Source organism: Ceratosolen solmsi, unplaced genomic scaffold (assembly GCF_000503995.2).
Source record: "Ceratosolen solmsi marchali unplaced genomic scaffold, CerSol_1.0 scaffold13, whole genome shotgun sequence".
NCBI classification, from domain to species: Eukaryota; Metazoa; Arthropoda; class Insecta; order Hymenoptera; family Agaonidae; genus Ceratosolen; species Ceratosolen solmsi.
In genome coordinates, this window is record NW_011948418.1 from 10826286 (window position 1) to 10845284 (window position 18999).

Here is an 18999-nt window from a genome sequence, read left to right on the forward strand (position 1 = left end):
ATATGTTAATCAGTTCCAGAATAGCAGCTTTTATTCTTTATCTTTATGGCAATAACAGAATGCTATTAAATAATATAATTATAGTAATTAAAAAAAAAAAATTTTATTCATAAAATTGTTTTGTTTATCTAGGCATAATCGTTTGCTTTCTATAACAAATTTCATCTTCATTGTAAAATTAAATACTACTATGTATTGCCTGTGTAAGACGTAGGAATTACAAGTTTTCCGAAATTCATTGCCAAAACATTTCTACTTTATCATCTGCAGTAGGTATTTTTGACCATTGAGCATTATTTACAATATTATAATGTAATAATATGCTTAAAATTTGATTAAATAGCCTCTGGTGTATGTAAACATTTAAAATTTGCTTAGAGCAATTCATTAGAGAATAAAATTATCTGACCAAACATTAGTAGATAAATGTTAAGTATAATAATTTACGTATTAGTAATGTATTGTTTTCCTCGATTAATCTTGATAATTCTTTTAATTAATATAGCTTGATATAATTATCATTTAATTCATTGTGAAAAAATAATATAACATTCTACATATCATTAGTTTTTCAGTATTCTTCGTTTTCTTTTGCATCTTCTTTTAGTATCTACGTTTCTGTTGATAAAATAGAAGTTTCATCTTATCATAAAGGGGTAAACCGATGAGTTTAGCCGTTTAAAAGAATAGTAAATAAACTATGTAGTATAAAAGAAAAATTGTCGCCTTTACATGATTAAATGTCGATAAAAGAAAACTTGTTTTTACATAGCTGAGATAATATTTTATTGTACTTTTTAGATAATGGTAATTTTTAGAATGAGAACATGACAAATGATGTAACAACGCCTGGCAGTTTATCAAAAAAATTATTAAAACGCAGAAAAACCAGGTATACTTACTTTAATGAAAAACTGCCAAAGAAAAATGCCAAAAGCAAACATTACTATACAGATATTATAATATTTTTCAACGATACAAAATAAAACATCACGTTTATATATAAATATAAATAAATATAAAAAAATATAAATAAATATAAATAAATATAAATAAATATAAATACATATAAATAAATATAAATAAATATAAATAAATATAAATAAATATAAATAAATATAAATAAATAAATATAATCGTTCAGACAGAAAAATTGCGTATAGTAACAGTTCATCGTGTATTATTTTATTTAATCGCAAAGAGTATAAATAAGTCGACTCGATAGTCTCTACTACCTGCTCCAGTCAGAAATTTTTATATTAAAAAAAAAAACCCTTCGGTCATTCGCGCCCATAAGCATGAAGAAAATAATCGAGATATCCTTAAAGCAGCCAAACACAACAATATCCAACGTTAAATCTAATAAAACAAGGCTAATCTCTCGATCCCTATGAAAAGCCCCGCGAAAGCCCTGAAGCCCCCCCCCCCCCTCCGCCCGCCCGTGCCACCCAGCTCCGCGCTCCACCACCGCACTACCGCTTTGACGGAGGAGACCCCCACCTCGATTCGATCGTAGGGAAGTGGCGTCGCACGCTCCTCCGTCGACCACTCAGTCGCAGTCGGTTTCTCGGTCGGGCCGCACACGCGCGTCATCGCCGTGGTTTTCCACCCCTGGATCGAGGCGACGACGACGAGGACGACGACGACGACGACGAGGACAATCACGACGACCACAACGACCACGACGACCACAACGACCACGACGACGACAAACTGAGTAAACCGAGGTGGGCGATTGCTAGTCGGACCTCACCTACCCGTCTCACCGATAAACTCAAGTCCAAATAATCCTCCCCCAGCGCCCACGGTCTTGCCCACGGTCAGCCGAGGCAGATCTCCAGGGCGCGCGCAGGGTGATTTCGATTTTCGGCTCGATTCATATTCCTGCCACGGCACAATCGCAGCCCGTTGGTGCGCGCGCCGCAGGAGCTGCAGGAACCTCGAGACGCCGAGCCCCCTCATCATGGCCGACCAGACATACATGCCGAATCCCACCCTTGCCACGGAGGCGCACTGCAAGAGTATGGAGCAGTACAGGCACATGCACGAGAGGTGAGCCGACAGCTTTATATCTCTTCGCCTTTGTTTGTTGGCTTTGTATTGTTGTGCGTCTCAAGGGCGGCTAGTAAAACTGTTAAGTACCCGGGAGTCTCGTGGGTCAAGGTGCTGTCCCGCTCGGAGCTTCTCATTTTGTCTCGCTATTTATTTCGCGTTGCACTTGCCCGCGATGAATTGGCCTCATCGTCCTAACATCAATTTCATGCCGAAGCAGCCCTGACTTTATCTACTGAAAGCCTCTCTACTGAAACCCAAACAATAATATTTATGACGGCTCTTGATCGAATTCATGAATGTAAAACGCACTCACTCACTCTCTCTCTCTCTCTCTCTATCTCTCTCTCTCTCTCTCTCTCTCTCTCTCTCTCGTCAATTTCTCTGTCGGTCTATCCATCTAGCTATCTATATCTAGCTGCGTTACTGTGATATTTGCACTTTTTGCACTGAAAGCTAGAGTGACATTATTTGTTGAGCGTCGTCACTCTTCGAGTCACCAATTCATTAAAAGCAAGTGTATCTTAGAACTTGGTAATAATTTATTACTTAACAGTGGCTTAATAATTCTACACTGGCATAGCTTGCCGTTTAGATATTAAAGCACTGCGCTGGAAATGAAGTGGTCGTTAAACGTCGTTAAGCCATTTTAATTGTTTGATGGACTATCGAGTGCGTGCAATTATACAATAATTTATTAAGTCTAATACGTTAAAATAGATTTATCCGGAATAGAGGATGAACGACAACGAGTTGTCGATTGATAAACAGATAGCTGCTTTGAGCCGTAAATACGTTTGGCTTCAATAGAATTTTACAAATCGAGATACGCTCGCTAGATTTGTTTATCATCACTGCCGAAATGCAAACAATATACGCTAATCGGCCATGACTTTCGAAAAATATTACGAAGCCCAGGCGCGAGACAATGACATTCTCCCCCCCCCCCCCCCCCCCCCCCCCCCCCCCCCCCCACCCCCTCCACCCCCTTCTCACCTCTCCCTCTCCCCCACCACCTACATAAGTTCAAGCCCAATGGTATTTAAAATAATTGTCTTATCATATCTGAATGCAAATCGCATGGATAAAACGTTGATTAAGAATCTCGTGTAAGCCTCCATGGTATTTACGATATTCTAATGCCGCGCTTCCAAGGATCAACCACACATTGGATCTCGAATGATTTTCATCGCTGTTTCCTAACCGAGCTGAAAATGTATTTGATAAATTCGCTCGCAGTACGCGCTTTCCGCCGTCTTGTTTCGCCATATTTAAATTATCGCCTCCCAAGAGGCGAATAGAGAGAATAATTGTATATCAAGCGAGATAAATCAACGGCTAAATTGAATAAAGCGATTTTGTGATTGCTTATAATAAAAGGCAATGAGTAACATCACTTAACCAACGGCGTGAAAAAATTAATAACAAGAAAGAATAACCACGGGCTTCGTACTCCTTTCCACTACGCGCGAGCCTCTATATAATTATGCCCAAGAGATATTGTACAGGATGAAACAAAGTTGTTGCCCAATGACCATTACCGTGGATATCATAATTTCATACGCAACGCTCCAACACGTAGAAACTGCTAAATATAAGTAATTCCGTGGCGCCTTAGCTTGCATCGATAAACGAGAATAGAATTCTTCAACGACATATCGATTATTTGCCGCTCCATGTCAACCCTACCTACATAGATTAATACCTACATAGTTAATTTGCTCGTGCCTCTCACATTATTTATGAATATTTATGAGCCCGATATTATGTCAATACCGTGTCTTCCATGATTGCCCTTAATAATCGCAAACCTTCCTTCGACATAAAAATTTTGCATTCTTTTCCCAATTTCAAGAAAATTGATATAGCCGAAATTATTACGTAATAAATTTAATAAGGAAAGCCGCGTTAATTTTTAGTCGTTTTTTCGTGATTTTTTTACCCAAAATCGTCAATGCCCGAGTCATTAATTACTTTTACGATTATATCAGGACTTCTCGATATTTTATAGAACTTTATATGTATATACTCTACGATTCTTTGATTACGAGTTTACGTTAACGTGAAAGTATTCGTATGATATTGCGAGTAAGTATAACCTTGAATGGAAGTTGCATTCTTAGATTCTGTACAATGCCATGGAATACTTCGTTAAAATATAAATTGATAGAAAAATTATTTTGTATAATGTGGAAATTCTGAAATAGTATAGATAATTTTATAATTAGTTTTAATTATTGAATAATTAGTTGTTTTAAATTTAACGTAAATATTAGACAACATTGTATCTGACGCACTTACATAACGAGTTACTACTTTTTGAGAACTAAAATATATAAATTTACATGGACAATATGCACTATGTAAATAAATTATACGTTAGCCTAAAAAAAAGATATTAATGTCTAATGTTTTGCCATTTTATCCTTTTAACGTGAATTTCTTTACAACGGGCGGTATTGCATATTTTATTAAGAGATTAATAATAATAGTAAATTTCGAGCTAATATAAATGGGCATGGAATAGTTAATTAATTGTAATAATTATTTATAGCGTTATAATAGATTATTAATTGGAACAATGTCAATTGGAAAAATTATTTAAATTTTCCTTATATATCTTAAATTGACATTGACACCTTAAATACAATGATTCATGTAAATTTTTTATTTAATTCTTAAGAATTCAGATATCTATATATATTTATAGAAGAAAAAAAAAATATATATATATATATATATACGTACAAAACTAATAAAACATATACATTTCATTATGTATTAACAAGCATTAAAATTATTTGTCTACAGATCAATACAAAATCCTGCACAATTTTGGGGTAAAATTGCTAAGGAATTCTATTGGGAAACAGAAACGACCGAGGAAAAATTTTTTTCTTATAATTTCAATTTAAATGAAGGTGATATCTATATCAAATGGATGGAAGGAGCAACAACAAATTTGAGTTTCAATTTACTCGACAAAAATGTCAAAAGTGGAAAGGGCGATCAAGTGGCCTTTTATTGGTAAATTCCATTTTTACATTAATAAAATTATCATATAGACATAATATATATATATATATATATATATATATATATATATACCATATTTATCATAACATATCAATTATATATTCTTATATTTTCTAATAATATGATTTTAAAGAAATTTTATGAAAAATTCTCGACATATGAATGGGTTATAAATATTTACAATCTTCAATAGAAAAATTCAAATTACAGAATTGTGTAAAAATTAACTGATTCAAAATAACATTTATATTTTTCATTCAGTAGCAGATGTAATTTTTTTTAGCAAATTATATTTTCTTTAATATAATCAGAAATCAAAATGAAGCTGTTTGCATTAATTTATTTGTTTTGTATCGTACACCAAACTTTTTTATTAATTGCTGTATTAAAAAAAAAAATACTAAAGTGTTATTTTTATTCATTTTAAATATTAAACATTCATTATAAGTGAAATAAAAGTTATTTATTTTTCTTTAACTATATTTATAAATGATATTAATCATTACTTGCAAATAGATGATTATTTAATTGATATAATTATAATGCACTAATAAATATAAAAATATATTTTCATAATAAAAAAATATATGCAAAGCTAAACAATAATATATTTAAAAATAATTTATAATTTATTTAACTAATAGTATAATTTTAATTCAAGTAAAATTTTATATAATATACTTACTGAAACTGTAAAGGAAAAGACTCTAAATCTATGTTAGTAACATAAATAAATGTCTTATATTTGTTTATACATGGAGATAAAATAGACAATTAAGTTATTATAATTCTTTCATTTTTTTATAATAAGAATTACTGTTTAATTTCTTCGCCGGTTATAGCTGATCTACAAAATTTCTTGTTTAAGAAATGATTTTTTAATCAGTAAATGACAATTCTTAAATTTTAAGTGTTTTATGTTAACTATAATATTTAATGTTCTCAACGGTAAAATAGTTGTGAAATACAAAAGATGTTCAGCATCGTAAATCAGTATTAAAAAGCTATTTAGATTTATATTAATATTTATATGTCTTTTGTCGTTGCTTTTGTTATATATGTATTTTTCCATGCAGATAATAAATTAGATTCTAGATTAGTGCCGAAACAATTATACTAGGGGATAAAATATGAGAAGTAATAATAAACTCATCAATGACAAAATATGAAATGTTCTTTAATCTTTAGCATTAGATACATAATGTTAACAATAAAAATAATAATATAAAAATTGAAGTTTCAAAGAATAAAAGACCTATAATTTATCAAATTTAGTATTTAAATTTACGCTTAACTTACAAATGTTATAAAGATAATAAAAATATAGACGCATAATTTGGTTAATACAAAAGAACATTATCAATAATATTAATAAAAGCTTCAATAAAAATTATAAATAATTTATAATACATGAATGATTTTATATAAATTTTGTAATTATAAATATTCCTTTTTCTTTCATTTTTCTAAGTATATAATATAATAAAAATTAATTTTTACACTTTTACTAACAGGTCTTGTAAAATTAACGATAAAAATATTAGTAATTTAATTTTTTTAATGTATATAATATGTTTGTTAATATAAAATTGCCATTAATAATGTTTGTTGTATATATACATTCCCAGTGAGTCGATTATTAACAATATAAAATAATATTATTTTTCAATTATTATTATCATTATAAATAATATAAATTTTATTCAATTATAAATGTATCAAATTTTTTCCTCTTTAACTTATTTATATTTTACAATATTACTAATAATTCATACACTTTTACGCAAAAAAAAATATCTTCATATTCCTTATTCTTGTTTTCATTCGTTGATATACAGCGACATCTTTTTTGCGCTAAATTTTTATGTAAAATGCAATTTGTTTAAAATTCCAAATAAAATATTTTAGAAATGACGGCAAAGGCTTTCAAATACATTAATTGACAAAGTTTTTAGTCACTTAATAATAATTACTCAATAAATATTTCGCCGAATTACATAATAGACAAATAAATTTGAACATATTGTTTTCATTCCTACCCTAATATTAAATGTATATTTATCAAATTTATTGTGCATATTGTACAAAAAAAAAAAAAAAAAAAAAAAAAAAAAATACTACATAAGAGAAAATCAAGTAAGTTGAAACATATAAATTATACGAGCGATTTTTAAGTTCATTTAGAGCCACTGACCGCCGTTCATTGGGAATTTAAATATTCTTCAGCACATAAAGAATCGTAGGTACACGTAGACGCAAGTCACTTATACGCTCGTTACCAACTCTTAAAATTAATTTGAAAAATCTAAACTGTGTTATTGGAAAAAGCATATTATTTCAATTGAAGCACTCTGAGCTCTGAATTTCAACTGTTTTGGTAATTACGCATCGGGCTCAAAATTCTCAAAATTTTCTCTGAAACATTAACTTTGCATTATAATGATCCTCATTATTATAATTATCAACCATTTATAAACAATTGTGACTTATAAAAATTTAAATTATTTAATAAATAATAAGCATCAAATACTTTTTAATACGTAATATGCAGACGAAATAAATAATGCATCATTACAGCCAGATAATCGATTATTGTAATTTGATTGTAAAAGTAGGTACGTCAATTTTCTTCTACTATAATGACTTATATATGCCTTTGTTACAGCGTATTTTATCAATAAAGTCATCCTAACGTTTCAAAAGCCAAGATAGAATTATTGTACATGTAGAGAATATTGGTTGAATATTTCCAAACAAATTTGCTGAGTCAACAAATATTCATGAGTAATTATTGTACAATTACATTAAATCTTATAATGCCTATATTTACATTTATATGATTTATACTATTCGGATATGACTAAAACATAATTGGTTTCTGTTTTTCGTGCATACATTGTCAATATTTAAGAGGCAAATAGTATGCTGACGTAAAATTTTATATTGTTAATGAAATTCATATCCAACTGTCTTAATAAAATATATTATGTACTCGGTATATATAATATAATAAATAATATAATAAATACTAATATAAACTATAAGTTATTTACATGCTATAAAAAGATTTAATTAACGTACGTATAAAATTTGTTTTAATTGTACGAATTATAGTTTTTGGCATTATAAACAAAATCCTAAAGATAATTAAATAAATGTTAAATCATAAAATTACATGTTCCATCATGTAAATAATTACTTTTCTGAAATTCATTTCACTAATTCTTATTACAGCTTTATCGAATAACAAAAACGGATCTATTAATTGATTTTAATTAATGATCATGTTTTTACAATAACAATAACTTAAACAGGCTATAGTTTTTTATAAATAAAATGAATTGACATGTAGGCATTATTTTTATCGTACACACGCGCGCGCGCGCGCGCACACACACACACACACAAACACACACACATATATATATATATATATTTAAAATATACTTATACGTTTAATTATTTATTTCCAATAAAATATTTACATTTTTATAAATAAGTTTTTTTATAATCATTTTTATAATATATTAACATTGTATGAAATTGATTTATTTAGTTTTCATCGATACGAAAAAACTTGTATATCAATACTTACACTGTTCATTAGTAAATATAATGTGTTCTTATAGATATTGATAATCTTTTTTGACGAAACTAAAAAGATAATAATTTACCAGTATTTTGTGACACGATCTTGCAATTTTGCTTACACGTGACATAATACAGATCGCACGTGGTCTTTCTTCAATCACGAGCTGTATCGTACGATTTATGTACGCACATGTGTATGTGTGTACATGTTCTATATCGAACTGATAAGATTTCTCCCTTTTTTTACGTTACATTTTAGATAATACACTTTTCACTTTCTCTTTCATAAAATGATGATAAAATATCGGATGACCAATTTTTTAATACAAACGCGTTAAGTTTAATCGCACGAAATAACAGTAATGTATCATTATTAATAGAATTCATCACGCGATGATTGTAACTTCCAAAGAAATTGTTAACTCATTTTGTCAGAAGAAGAAATACTTGAGCAATACAAAAATATTATTAAGTAGAAACATTATATTTCAAAATGCAAATGGTATTGTTTTATAATATAATTGTTTGGACATTGAAATCTCAGTAATGATTTAAATGAGTATTCTTCGATATCCGTATTTCAACAAAATATTTTCATTCATTTAAGCTTTGAAATAAAATGTACTCACACTAATATTCTATATCCCTTTGCACTTATTACTTAATCGAACCACTAATACAATAAAAATTAATGTAGCAATGATTTGCAATTAAGGGACGTAAACGTTCGACAAGAAACAGCACGAAATTTTTTTGAGCCATTGAATAAATATTATCTATAAAAAAATAAATAGAATATTAATTAAATATATCTTCGTAATCGAAACGATATAATACAGATTAAAATTATTAAATAAAAATTTTTGTCAAATAACTTATTAAATTTTACTTGTTCGTTTTTTCACGTACGTTTCATGAATAATAATAAATATTATTATATTATCCATGAATAAATTCATGGTAATAAATAAATGTATGATACAATGAGCTATATAATCAAGAAATAGCAATTATTTATCAATTGCAGAAACAAACGTGTCTTATTGTACAAATAAAAATTCTATTAATTCTGCATTTCTCACTCATTAAAACTAATGCTTTTCAAATAATTTACATATATTTTTAAAATATTGTCACACATATATATATATATATATATATATATATATATATATATTTGTTTGGCGAATTGGCAACAATTCATTTATGTATGTCTTTATATAATTTAATTTTATGAAGATAATTTAATTTTTGCCTAGTTTGATTCGAGAATATTTCATTTAATCACAAACTAAAAAAAGACATGATATATATTTGAAATCTTTCATTAACAATCTAATTAACTCATTTCATCATGAATCCTCATAGATGATAATTATAATTATACCTGACTGATATATTCGATTATTAAATTAATTAAATAAAATAAAATAAAATTAATTAAATAATACTGAAACAATTTTTAATATAATTTTTTTGTACAAAGTTACACTCGCGAAGAATGAAACTCGATTTATTCCTATGAAATTTAAAATTATATCTATTTAAAATGATATAATTAATAAATAATTAAATGGGTAGAATCAGTACATCGGGACATATATGTAAACCTATGATATAATTATAAAAATATTCACTGTTAACTGAACCTTCTATATTACATTTTCATAGTTTAATTGTTAATAAATAAAATGAATAAATAAATAAAGTAAAGAAACATTTCAGGAATATCTCCACATGTTAAATTAGATGCAATTTTTCATACGAAATGCAAAAATGCATTAATTTGAATGTTAATTAATATTAATTTTAATTTTATCAAATGACTATTATAATAATAGTTTAGATGTAAACTTAAAATTTGTTTTTATGCAAACATTCAATTTTTTGTTAGATAAATTTTAATCTATAACCATATTCTCTTTTAATTTTGTTAAAAATAAAGACTAATTATATAGTCAATAATAATAATAATAATAATAACTATTCACTGTTATACACAAATATATTTTATATTAATTATTCGAATATGCTTGAATATAAAATTGGCAGAATATCATTTATATTACAATTATTTTATCTATTTAATCAAACTAAATACTATTTGCAGAGACATTCATATCTCTAGATATATATATATATATTTTGTGTAATCCATTTATTACTTGAAACCATAATTATAATTATTTATCTAATCTTTATAAACAATAGATTAATATGTAATATATAATATTCATATTCTTAAGTGTAAGAACTTCATATTCATACACATTTTTATAAATAATAATTTTTTTCGTCTATTTAAAAGCAAACTTCAATTGAATTATATTATCTATAATAAACAATTATATAACTTCTCCATCACCACATAATGTAATAAATGTGAATTTCGATGATTTAATATAAATAATTTCACTTCTTTTATAATAAAAAATATATTTGTATTCATACTATTTTGTTAAAAGAACTTAATATGTACGTCAGAATTTATAGTAGCCGATATAGTATTTATATTGTATCGAATAAAGCTATGGTCTAAATTAAAATATTTAATTCCATTTTAAGTCGCTGATTGACTGTTCAATTATAAAGTTTGATGAATATATAATTTTGTAATACATAAAACTCAGATTTTTAAGAACTATAGCCTTTGTGAAATCTATTTAATATATTAGATATTCATAATTTTACTTGTCATTGCATAAATTAACTTAAAAAATTGATTAATATTTCATTCTAATTTACATTTGTGTTTCTTAGAACCTATACAAATATTTGAATTTATATTTATATATATGTATATATATATATATATATATATATATATATAATATATTCTAGAATAAATAATTAAATACATATAAGATTAATATTCTAGTAACAACATGCTAAAACTAATAAAGATGTAACGTTCATTCAGCAATATTCATGAGAGACCAGCAATATATATTTTCATAAACATATTTTATTGTAAAAGAAAATTATTAAATTTCGTTCGTAATTCTTATTCATAGTATTTAATAATAGAATAATCATTATTTATTTTTGACAGTACTTATATTACTTGTTTTTTAATAAAACATACTAAATTATGTTCACCAAATTATATGAAAAGCAAATAGATTAGGGAAATGCACTTTTATATATAATAATAAATTATTTTATGGATAAAATGTATAACATTTCATTACATTATATTATAGAGAAATATTAACTAAATAATTTAATCAGGTATAATTAATAGTAATGATATAATTATGAATATTTTTTTTTTAATAATTTTTCTTTTAGTTTTCTTAAATTCTATAATTCTAACTTGTATAATTTTTATTCATTTTTATAAATTTTTCTTTCTTTATTGTATCTGAGGGTGAAATTTATTTTTAAAAATTATATGTTTTAAAATGTAATATATATTTAATATGAATCATGAAAAATTTCAAAAGCATCCATAGAAATAGTGGTGACACAAAAAATTCGGTATCACATGTGTGAAATTGATAAGAACAATCACTGCACCTAATTTTTCCATTCACGCGTTTTTGTCTCACACACATTGACTTGTCCATGCTTGTATCATGTATATTACACGCAATCTATTTTTCGTAAACACCTTAAAATCTCAAGTTCATCATCGAATCATGACTTTATTATTATATATAAATTAACAACGATTTGATTTTGTAAAAAATCAAATAAAAATAAATTGAAATGCATAATTGTCTTAATTATAATTTTACTTAGCTGAATCAACAATTAATGATGTATTATTGCATTAACAAAAATGCTTATTGTTAGTTAAATAATACCATTGTCGAATAATGGAATTTAAAATTCACGCTCGAAAGTTTATTCATTAGAAGAGTTTTTTTTATTTTCATTAATACATATTTGTTAACAATATATTTATAAACTTTATAATCTTTAGAAAAATAATATGAATTTTTTAAAATAAATTTCAGATTAAATAAAAACAAATAAACTAATGAATTTATAATAAACGTAAACTATTTATTGAAACTATCAAAATATAATAAATAATTAAAATCGGTTCGGGTTTAGATAATAATATAAATCAAAGTATGGACCTCTATATAATTATAATTTAAAATTTTATAAAATATTTTAATATTCTCTTTATGTAAATTATTTTAAATGAATTATTTTTTTATTTACTTTTGAGCCAATTGTTTATAAATATTAGGTTACAAGTATTCTAAAATATCTCTCCTTTTTAAAACAACTTCAATATTTAATTAGTCAAAAATGATAATTCTTTACAAAAATTCTAAAATTTTAATTTAAATGCATTTACTTATGTGTGTGCGTGTGCGCGTGCCCGTGTACATGTGCGTCTGCTTTTGCGCGTGCTTGTACGTATGTGCGTGCGCGTGCGCGTGCGTCTGCTTGTGCACCCGCTTGTACGTATGTGCGTGCGCGTGTTTGTATAACAGAATTTAGCCAGTGTCTTGTTCAGATACTCTAACGCATTTTACAGAATCGTCGATTATCGTTACAAATTTTCCATCTAGTATTTAACATATTTAAAAAATCTATATAATTCTCATAAATGGATCTTTAATTTGTTGAATTAAGGGAGGGGAACGATCCCGACGATTACTCGCGCTTGACCTACCGCAAGCTCTTGGAGGAGGTTTGCCGGTTCGCCAACATACTCAAGTCAAAAGGCATTCAAAAGGGCGACCGTGTCGCCATCTACATGCCCATGATCCTTGAGCTTCCGATTGCGATGCTCGCGTGCACGAGGATCGGCGCAGTGCACAGTGTCGTGGTGAGTAATACCTTTGTAACGAACTAAACTATTTGGATTTTTATGATCTAGGGTAAGGTACTTTCTTCGTTACACCTACTCTTTAAATATACATCCATGTATTAAGACTTGAAAGGCTCATTTTTTAATATTAAAACTTCCTTAAATTCAGTAATTCGGTATAATGTTAAATATTTATTAGTATCTAGGCCTGAACTGTCGGTACTTTAAATCTAATTATTAATTTATTTACAAAATCGTCCTCATTGCGTATAAAGAGACACGTGCAATCCCATATAGTAATCAATGTATAAATAATAATTTTCAAAATACATAATTCTTTTACATTATTCAATATTATGAAACTAGTAGTCGATTTAATGGAACTAATAAATATTATAAATATATTGTAAAATCAATTCTCAAAATGAATGTGCAATAATTTCCTTCGTTATCATTGAGTACTATAATTATATTTATTATGCATCACAATATATTATTGCTTGAAAAATCTAAATAATGTAGTTCATTTTAAACTATGTAATTCAGATAATGACTGATAAAGATGCGTTATCTATTTTTTAAATTTATTTTAATATTTTATGCAACATGAGAGAGTACAGGTTCCTTATTATGATACGCTCTTGTAGAAAAAAAAAATATATATATATACAATTACAAAACTTAATTGTACAGTAATTAAAATAAATATATTTTTATATGTAATTTTTATAATATAACTTCGTTCGTGATTTTCTAATGCTTTATCGTTTAAATAAATAAGTACATACTATATGAAGTTTCATACATATTATTTAAATTATTACAGACTTTAACAAATAATGCTCATAAAGACTTGTATTTAATATAACTAATAGAAATAATAATAATGATAAGAAGAAGAAGAAGAAGAAGAAAAATAAATTAATAAAATAATATATACTTTGGCACTTTGGATACGTAGATATATGCCGTGTCCGGTCAGACATTATTTTCCATAAATAACCCAGTCTTTGTTAACTCATAAAATTGAACTAAACTTACTTCACTTCATTTAAAAACTAAACATTTCTTATAAATCAAATGAATACTATAATGTACAAATATACAAATATACGAATAATATACAAATACTATAGTGACTTATGCAAACCATTATTCATTAATGAAAAACTAAATGAATTGGAACATATTTTCTGTAAACGATCTAAAATAAATACAAAATAGGAAAAAAAAGATCAACTAATATTAGCCTGCAACTACTATATAATTTTCTTGTACGTTTATTGAGAGAAACATAGATTTTCAAAGCAATTTTTCTTATTTAAATGTTAATCAGACCTTCGAACGTTAGAACAAATAAAAATATATCGTTATTCATTTGTGTTGAATTAACGATTTTTAGCAATTCTTGAAAGAAAAAAAAAAAAAAAAAAAAAAAAGTATGAAAGGAAATAAAAAAAATTTTCTTCGTATTCTGGATTTTTTAAATATATAAATTTCCTTTTGGACTCAATATAATAAATTTTATTCTAATAGTAGAAAATTTTTTGTACATATTTAATTAAATTAACATTTACTAATAAAAATACTACATGTAAATTTAAATTCGGTATTTTTGTATAAAATATAAAATCTGAAATATTAATATTTAGATTTATATTTTTTACCTTTTAAATTCTATTACAAATCATAAATTGAAATATAAGATTCTTAGCAATAATATTATCTATTTAAAAGAAAGAATTTTTGAAAAAGATTCTCTACTTTGAAACTAGATAAATTAATAAGATAATAAGGTAAAAATGATTTGGAAAAATTAATCATGAAAATACTTTTGTTGAAGTATTATATTATACATCCTTCGATATCTTTGCAATTTTTTATGTTTTCAATGCTACTAAGTATTAAACTATATAGTATTAAAGATAAGACATTATGTTAATAATTATAAATATTAAGAAAATATTAATCTTTGCTAACATTAATAAATTATGTTTTCCTATTTCATTTTATATTGTAATTTAAATGTCTTTTGAATTTCTTTTAATTATGCTACTATATGTTACTACTAATGTATTGCTTGAAATAAAATGCTTAAAATGAAATGATTGTTATCATATTTCATAACTTGATCAAAGACAGACGTACACGTTATTGTAAATGTCGAATTTTATTTTATTGCATCAATAATTTCATGATTCATTAAAATGACAAGTTTAATGTAATTGTACGAATTATGTATAGTTTGCCGGCTACTCTGCCGATTCCTTGGCCGAGAGGATACTCGATTCGAAGGCAAAGATGCTGATTACAGCCGATGGCGTTTGGCGTGGCGAGAAACTTCTTTTATTGAAGGTCATTTGCGACGAAGCTCTGAAGAAGGTCAAGTGTCAAGGTCACGAAGTCGAAAATTGCGTAGTTGTGTCGCATCTCAGGCGGCTCACGTCACCCAAAGGCAAAGGCGAAGGAAGTTAGTATTTTTTCTGTTTCACAAATGTACAAGCTCCTTATAAACATTATAAAAAATTTTTCTTTCTCACTCTTGTAAGAATTAAAGGTAATTGTAAAAAAATTACCTTTTAATCTATGCGATGTATCTAAGAAATGAAAATCCTATTTCATAATACTATAACAGACTTATGCATCAACTTCGTCCCTATAACGTTAATAATAAGCTTTTATGTAGAATGTATATCCCTTGAAAAATTTTTATACATCTTATAAATTTATAATTTGTTCCAAAAAAAAAAATTTTTTTTATAATATATAGTCTTATTCCCAAAAAATTTCATTTTTCCCCTACAATTCTTGCATAACTTGAATAATATGGACATATTAATAATAGATATATTTATAATGCATTAATTTTATTCGTATTGAATAAAATTCAATCTCAAATTTAGGAAATAAAATCGTGAAATTTTCAGTGATTATAAATTTGTTTCGGTATTTGTCACTAAAATTTATAAATCACATATGTAAACAAAGCAAAACAATTATTACGTAACGTCAGATAAATGAAGTTTTTAAACGAATAGTATCTTAAAAATTAAATTAGTTATAATATGGGTTTTTTATTTTATTTAACAAATTCATATTAATTATTGTTTTAAAACACCTAAATGCTCCTTCCTAACAATGAATAAGCTTTTGCATTCTATTATACGGAAATACTTACGGCAGTTATAATTTATTTAATTCCGCTCTTCTCAGCGAATGATGATGTAATTATATACGTAACGGCGAGGCATCTACGTACTAAAATAAAACGCAATTAACGCCTGTATTGAATTTTTGCCGTAATAGTTCGTAGGGACGGTGCTACGAATGGCAATTCGAACGGAGACTCACAACAAATTCCTTGGGACGATGATCGCGACTCATGGTGGCACGATGAAATGGAAGAGGCTGAGACCAGTTGCTATCCAGTTTGGGTATCAGCGGAAGATCCGCTATTCATTCTGTACACGAGGTAACGTTTTTTCACTTTAACACTTCTAGGGAAGCATTGATTTATTCGTTAGGAAGCTCGATGAGTACCGAGAGTCGGCGAATTTCGTAATTATTTGTGAATTAATTGAACGATAAGGCAATCGAGAGACATTGATCAACTCGTAAAAGTATGTCCGATGGAATGGGCAGATTATAGGGATAAATTGTGATTTTCGTTCGGGAAGACGTTTGGGTAGTTAAAAACATGTTGGCCACCTGCTAAGATATTTATAAAAATAATATTTTTTCAGCGGCTCGACGGGAAAGCCTAAGGGTGTATTACACACTACTGGGGGATATTTGATATATGCAGCGACAACCTTCAAGTACGTTTTCGATTATCATCCCGGTGATGTCTACTGGTGTACCGCCGACATTGGCTGGATTACTGGACACACCTATGTTGTTTATGGCCCATTAGCTAATGGGGCAACTTCTGTTCTGGTACTTATTCCGTATAACGGCCATAAAAGTTCGTAAAATGTCGATCGACGTTAGTGAAATGATAATATCGGCAAATGTTCATATTACTCATTGGCAGAAATTAAAGCTTTTCATGTGAATTTACTTAGGCTTTAATATAAAAATATTATTAAAATTTTAGTAGAAATATCCTCTAATACGTAAATAATTAATAAATAATGACATTCGATATTGAGATAGTTAAAATTATTAAATTCGATCATTTGTTGAACATTTAAATTTCTCATATTTTTGTATAATACGAAAATGTAAGGCTTTCAAATTTTACATATTTTAAAAATGCTAATAGTTTTGTGTTTTATATCGTCTATGCTTAGTTATTGTATTATATGTTAATTATTAAAATAACACTTTATATCGGAAAATTGCGATTTCAGAAATAGAATGCTTATACAATTATATTTTTTCAGATACTTTGAATATATATAATACCTGAGATATTGATTTAATATGTTCGATTTCCTTACCTAAAATTGCAATAAAGTCTCATTTCATAATTAATTAAACAATATGAATTGTTAAAATTTTAAATTCCAATAAAACTGATATTTCCGCTTATATTCTATAAGAAAGATTTTTCCTGATTATTTTTACTGCTTACAAGTAATATTTAGTTTTTTTAGACATGTATATTATATATAATAGATATCCTTTAAATATATTTAACTTATATGTTGAAATTCGAGTTTAAAATATTTTTTATTATTTAACTGAATCGCTATTTCTGTGCGTAGGTTAAAAAACTTGACTGACATTATATCCAAATTGTTTGAGTTAAATTCCTTACATTACAAATGATCTTTCAGTTCGAAGGAACTCCGTTCTATCCAACGAACGACAGATATTGGTCAGTAGTGGATAAATATAAAGTCAATCAGTTTTACACGGCACCGACAGCAATTCGTTCGCTCATGAAATTTGGCGACAATCTGGTGAAGAAACATGATTTGGGCACGCTTAAGGTAGACAAAAAAAAAAAAAAAAAAAAAAATAGAAATCCAAACTTTCATAAACACTTTACTTTTCAATGTTTTTAGCAACAAGTTGTCCTTTAGCGCGACTATTTCTTAAATAATTTCAGGTCCTCGGATCAGTCGGCGAACCAATTAATTCGGAAGCTTGGCTCTGGTTTTACAATCTGGTAGGGCATGGAAAATGCAGTATAGCGGACACATTTTGGCAGACTGAAACCGGTGGACACGTTATTACTCCTCTACCTGGTGCAACACCTATGAAACCCGGCTCAGCCGTGAGTTTCTTTTTTTTTTAATTTATTTAACTACCGTGAATATTATCAAAAGTTTTAAAAATGAAATTGATAATGTAAATTATTATCGTGTAAAAAAGTAAAAGCACCACTCGCTGCAATATACTACAGTGTATTGATAATATGATATTACGACTTGTAAGCGAAAATTTTAATTTGACAACAAAAGCAAATCATTACCAATTTTTTACCATCTGCATAGATAGAGTGAGTGAGTGTGTATGAGTGGATGTACGCGGGGTTGGTGTGAGAGATAGAGATAGATAGATAGAGAGATAGAGAGAGATAGAGAGAGATAGAGAGA

At 27.2% G+C, this 18999-nt stretch overlaps 1 protein-coding gene across 1 annotated transcript in view; it reads left to right on the top strand.

Moving 5' to 3' along the window:
- Positions 1-1700: 1700 nt before the first annotated feature.
- Positions 1701-18999, top strand: part of AcCoAS (acetyl coenzyme A synthase) — a 26289-nt gene continuing 8990 nt past the window's right edge. Inside the window, exons 1-8 of the mRNA XM_011497211.1 lie at positions 1701-2052; positions 4864-5079; positions 13276-13471; positions 15698-15923; positions 16760-16925; positions 17197-17389; positions 18235-18390; positions 18510-18677. Coding sequence (XP_011495513.1) covers positions 1964-2052; positions 4864-5079; positions 13276-13471; positions 15698-15923; positions 16760-16925; positions 17197-17389; positions 18235-18390; positions 18510-18677 — 1410 coding nt within the window. The 5' untranslated portion in view covers positions 1701-1963. The remainder of the gene's footprint in view (positions 2053-4863; positions 5080-13275; positions 13472-15697; positions 15924-16759; positions 16926-17196; positions 17390-18234; positions 18391-18509; positions 18678-18999) is intronic.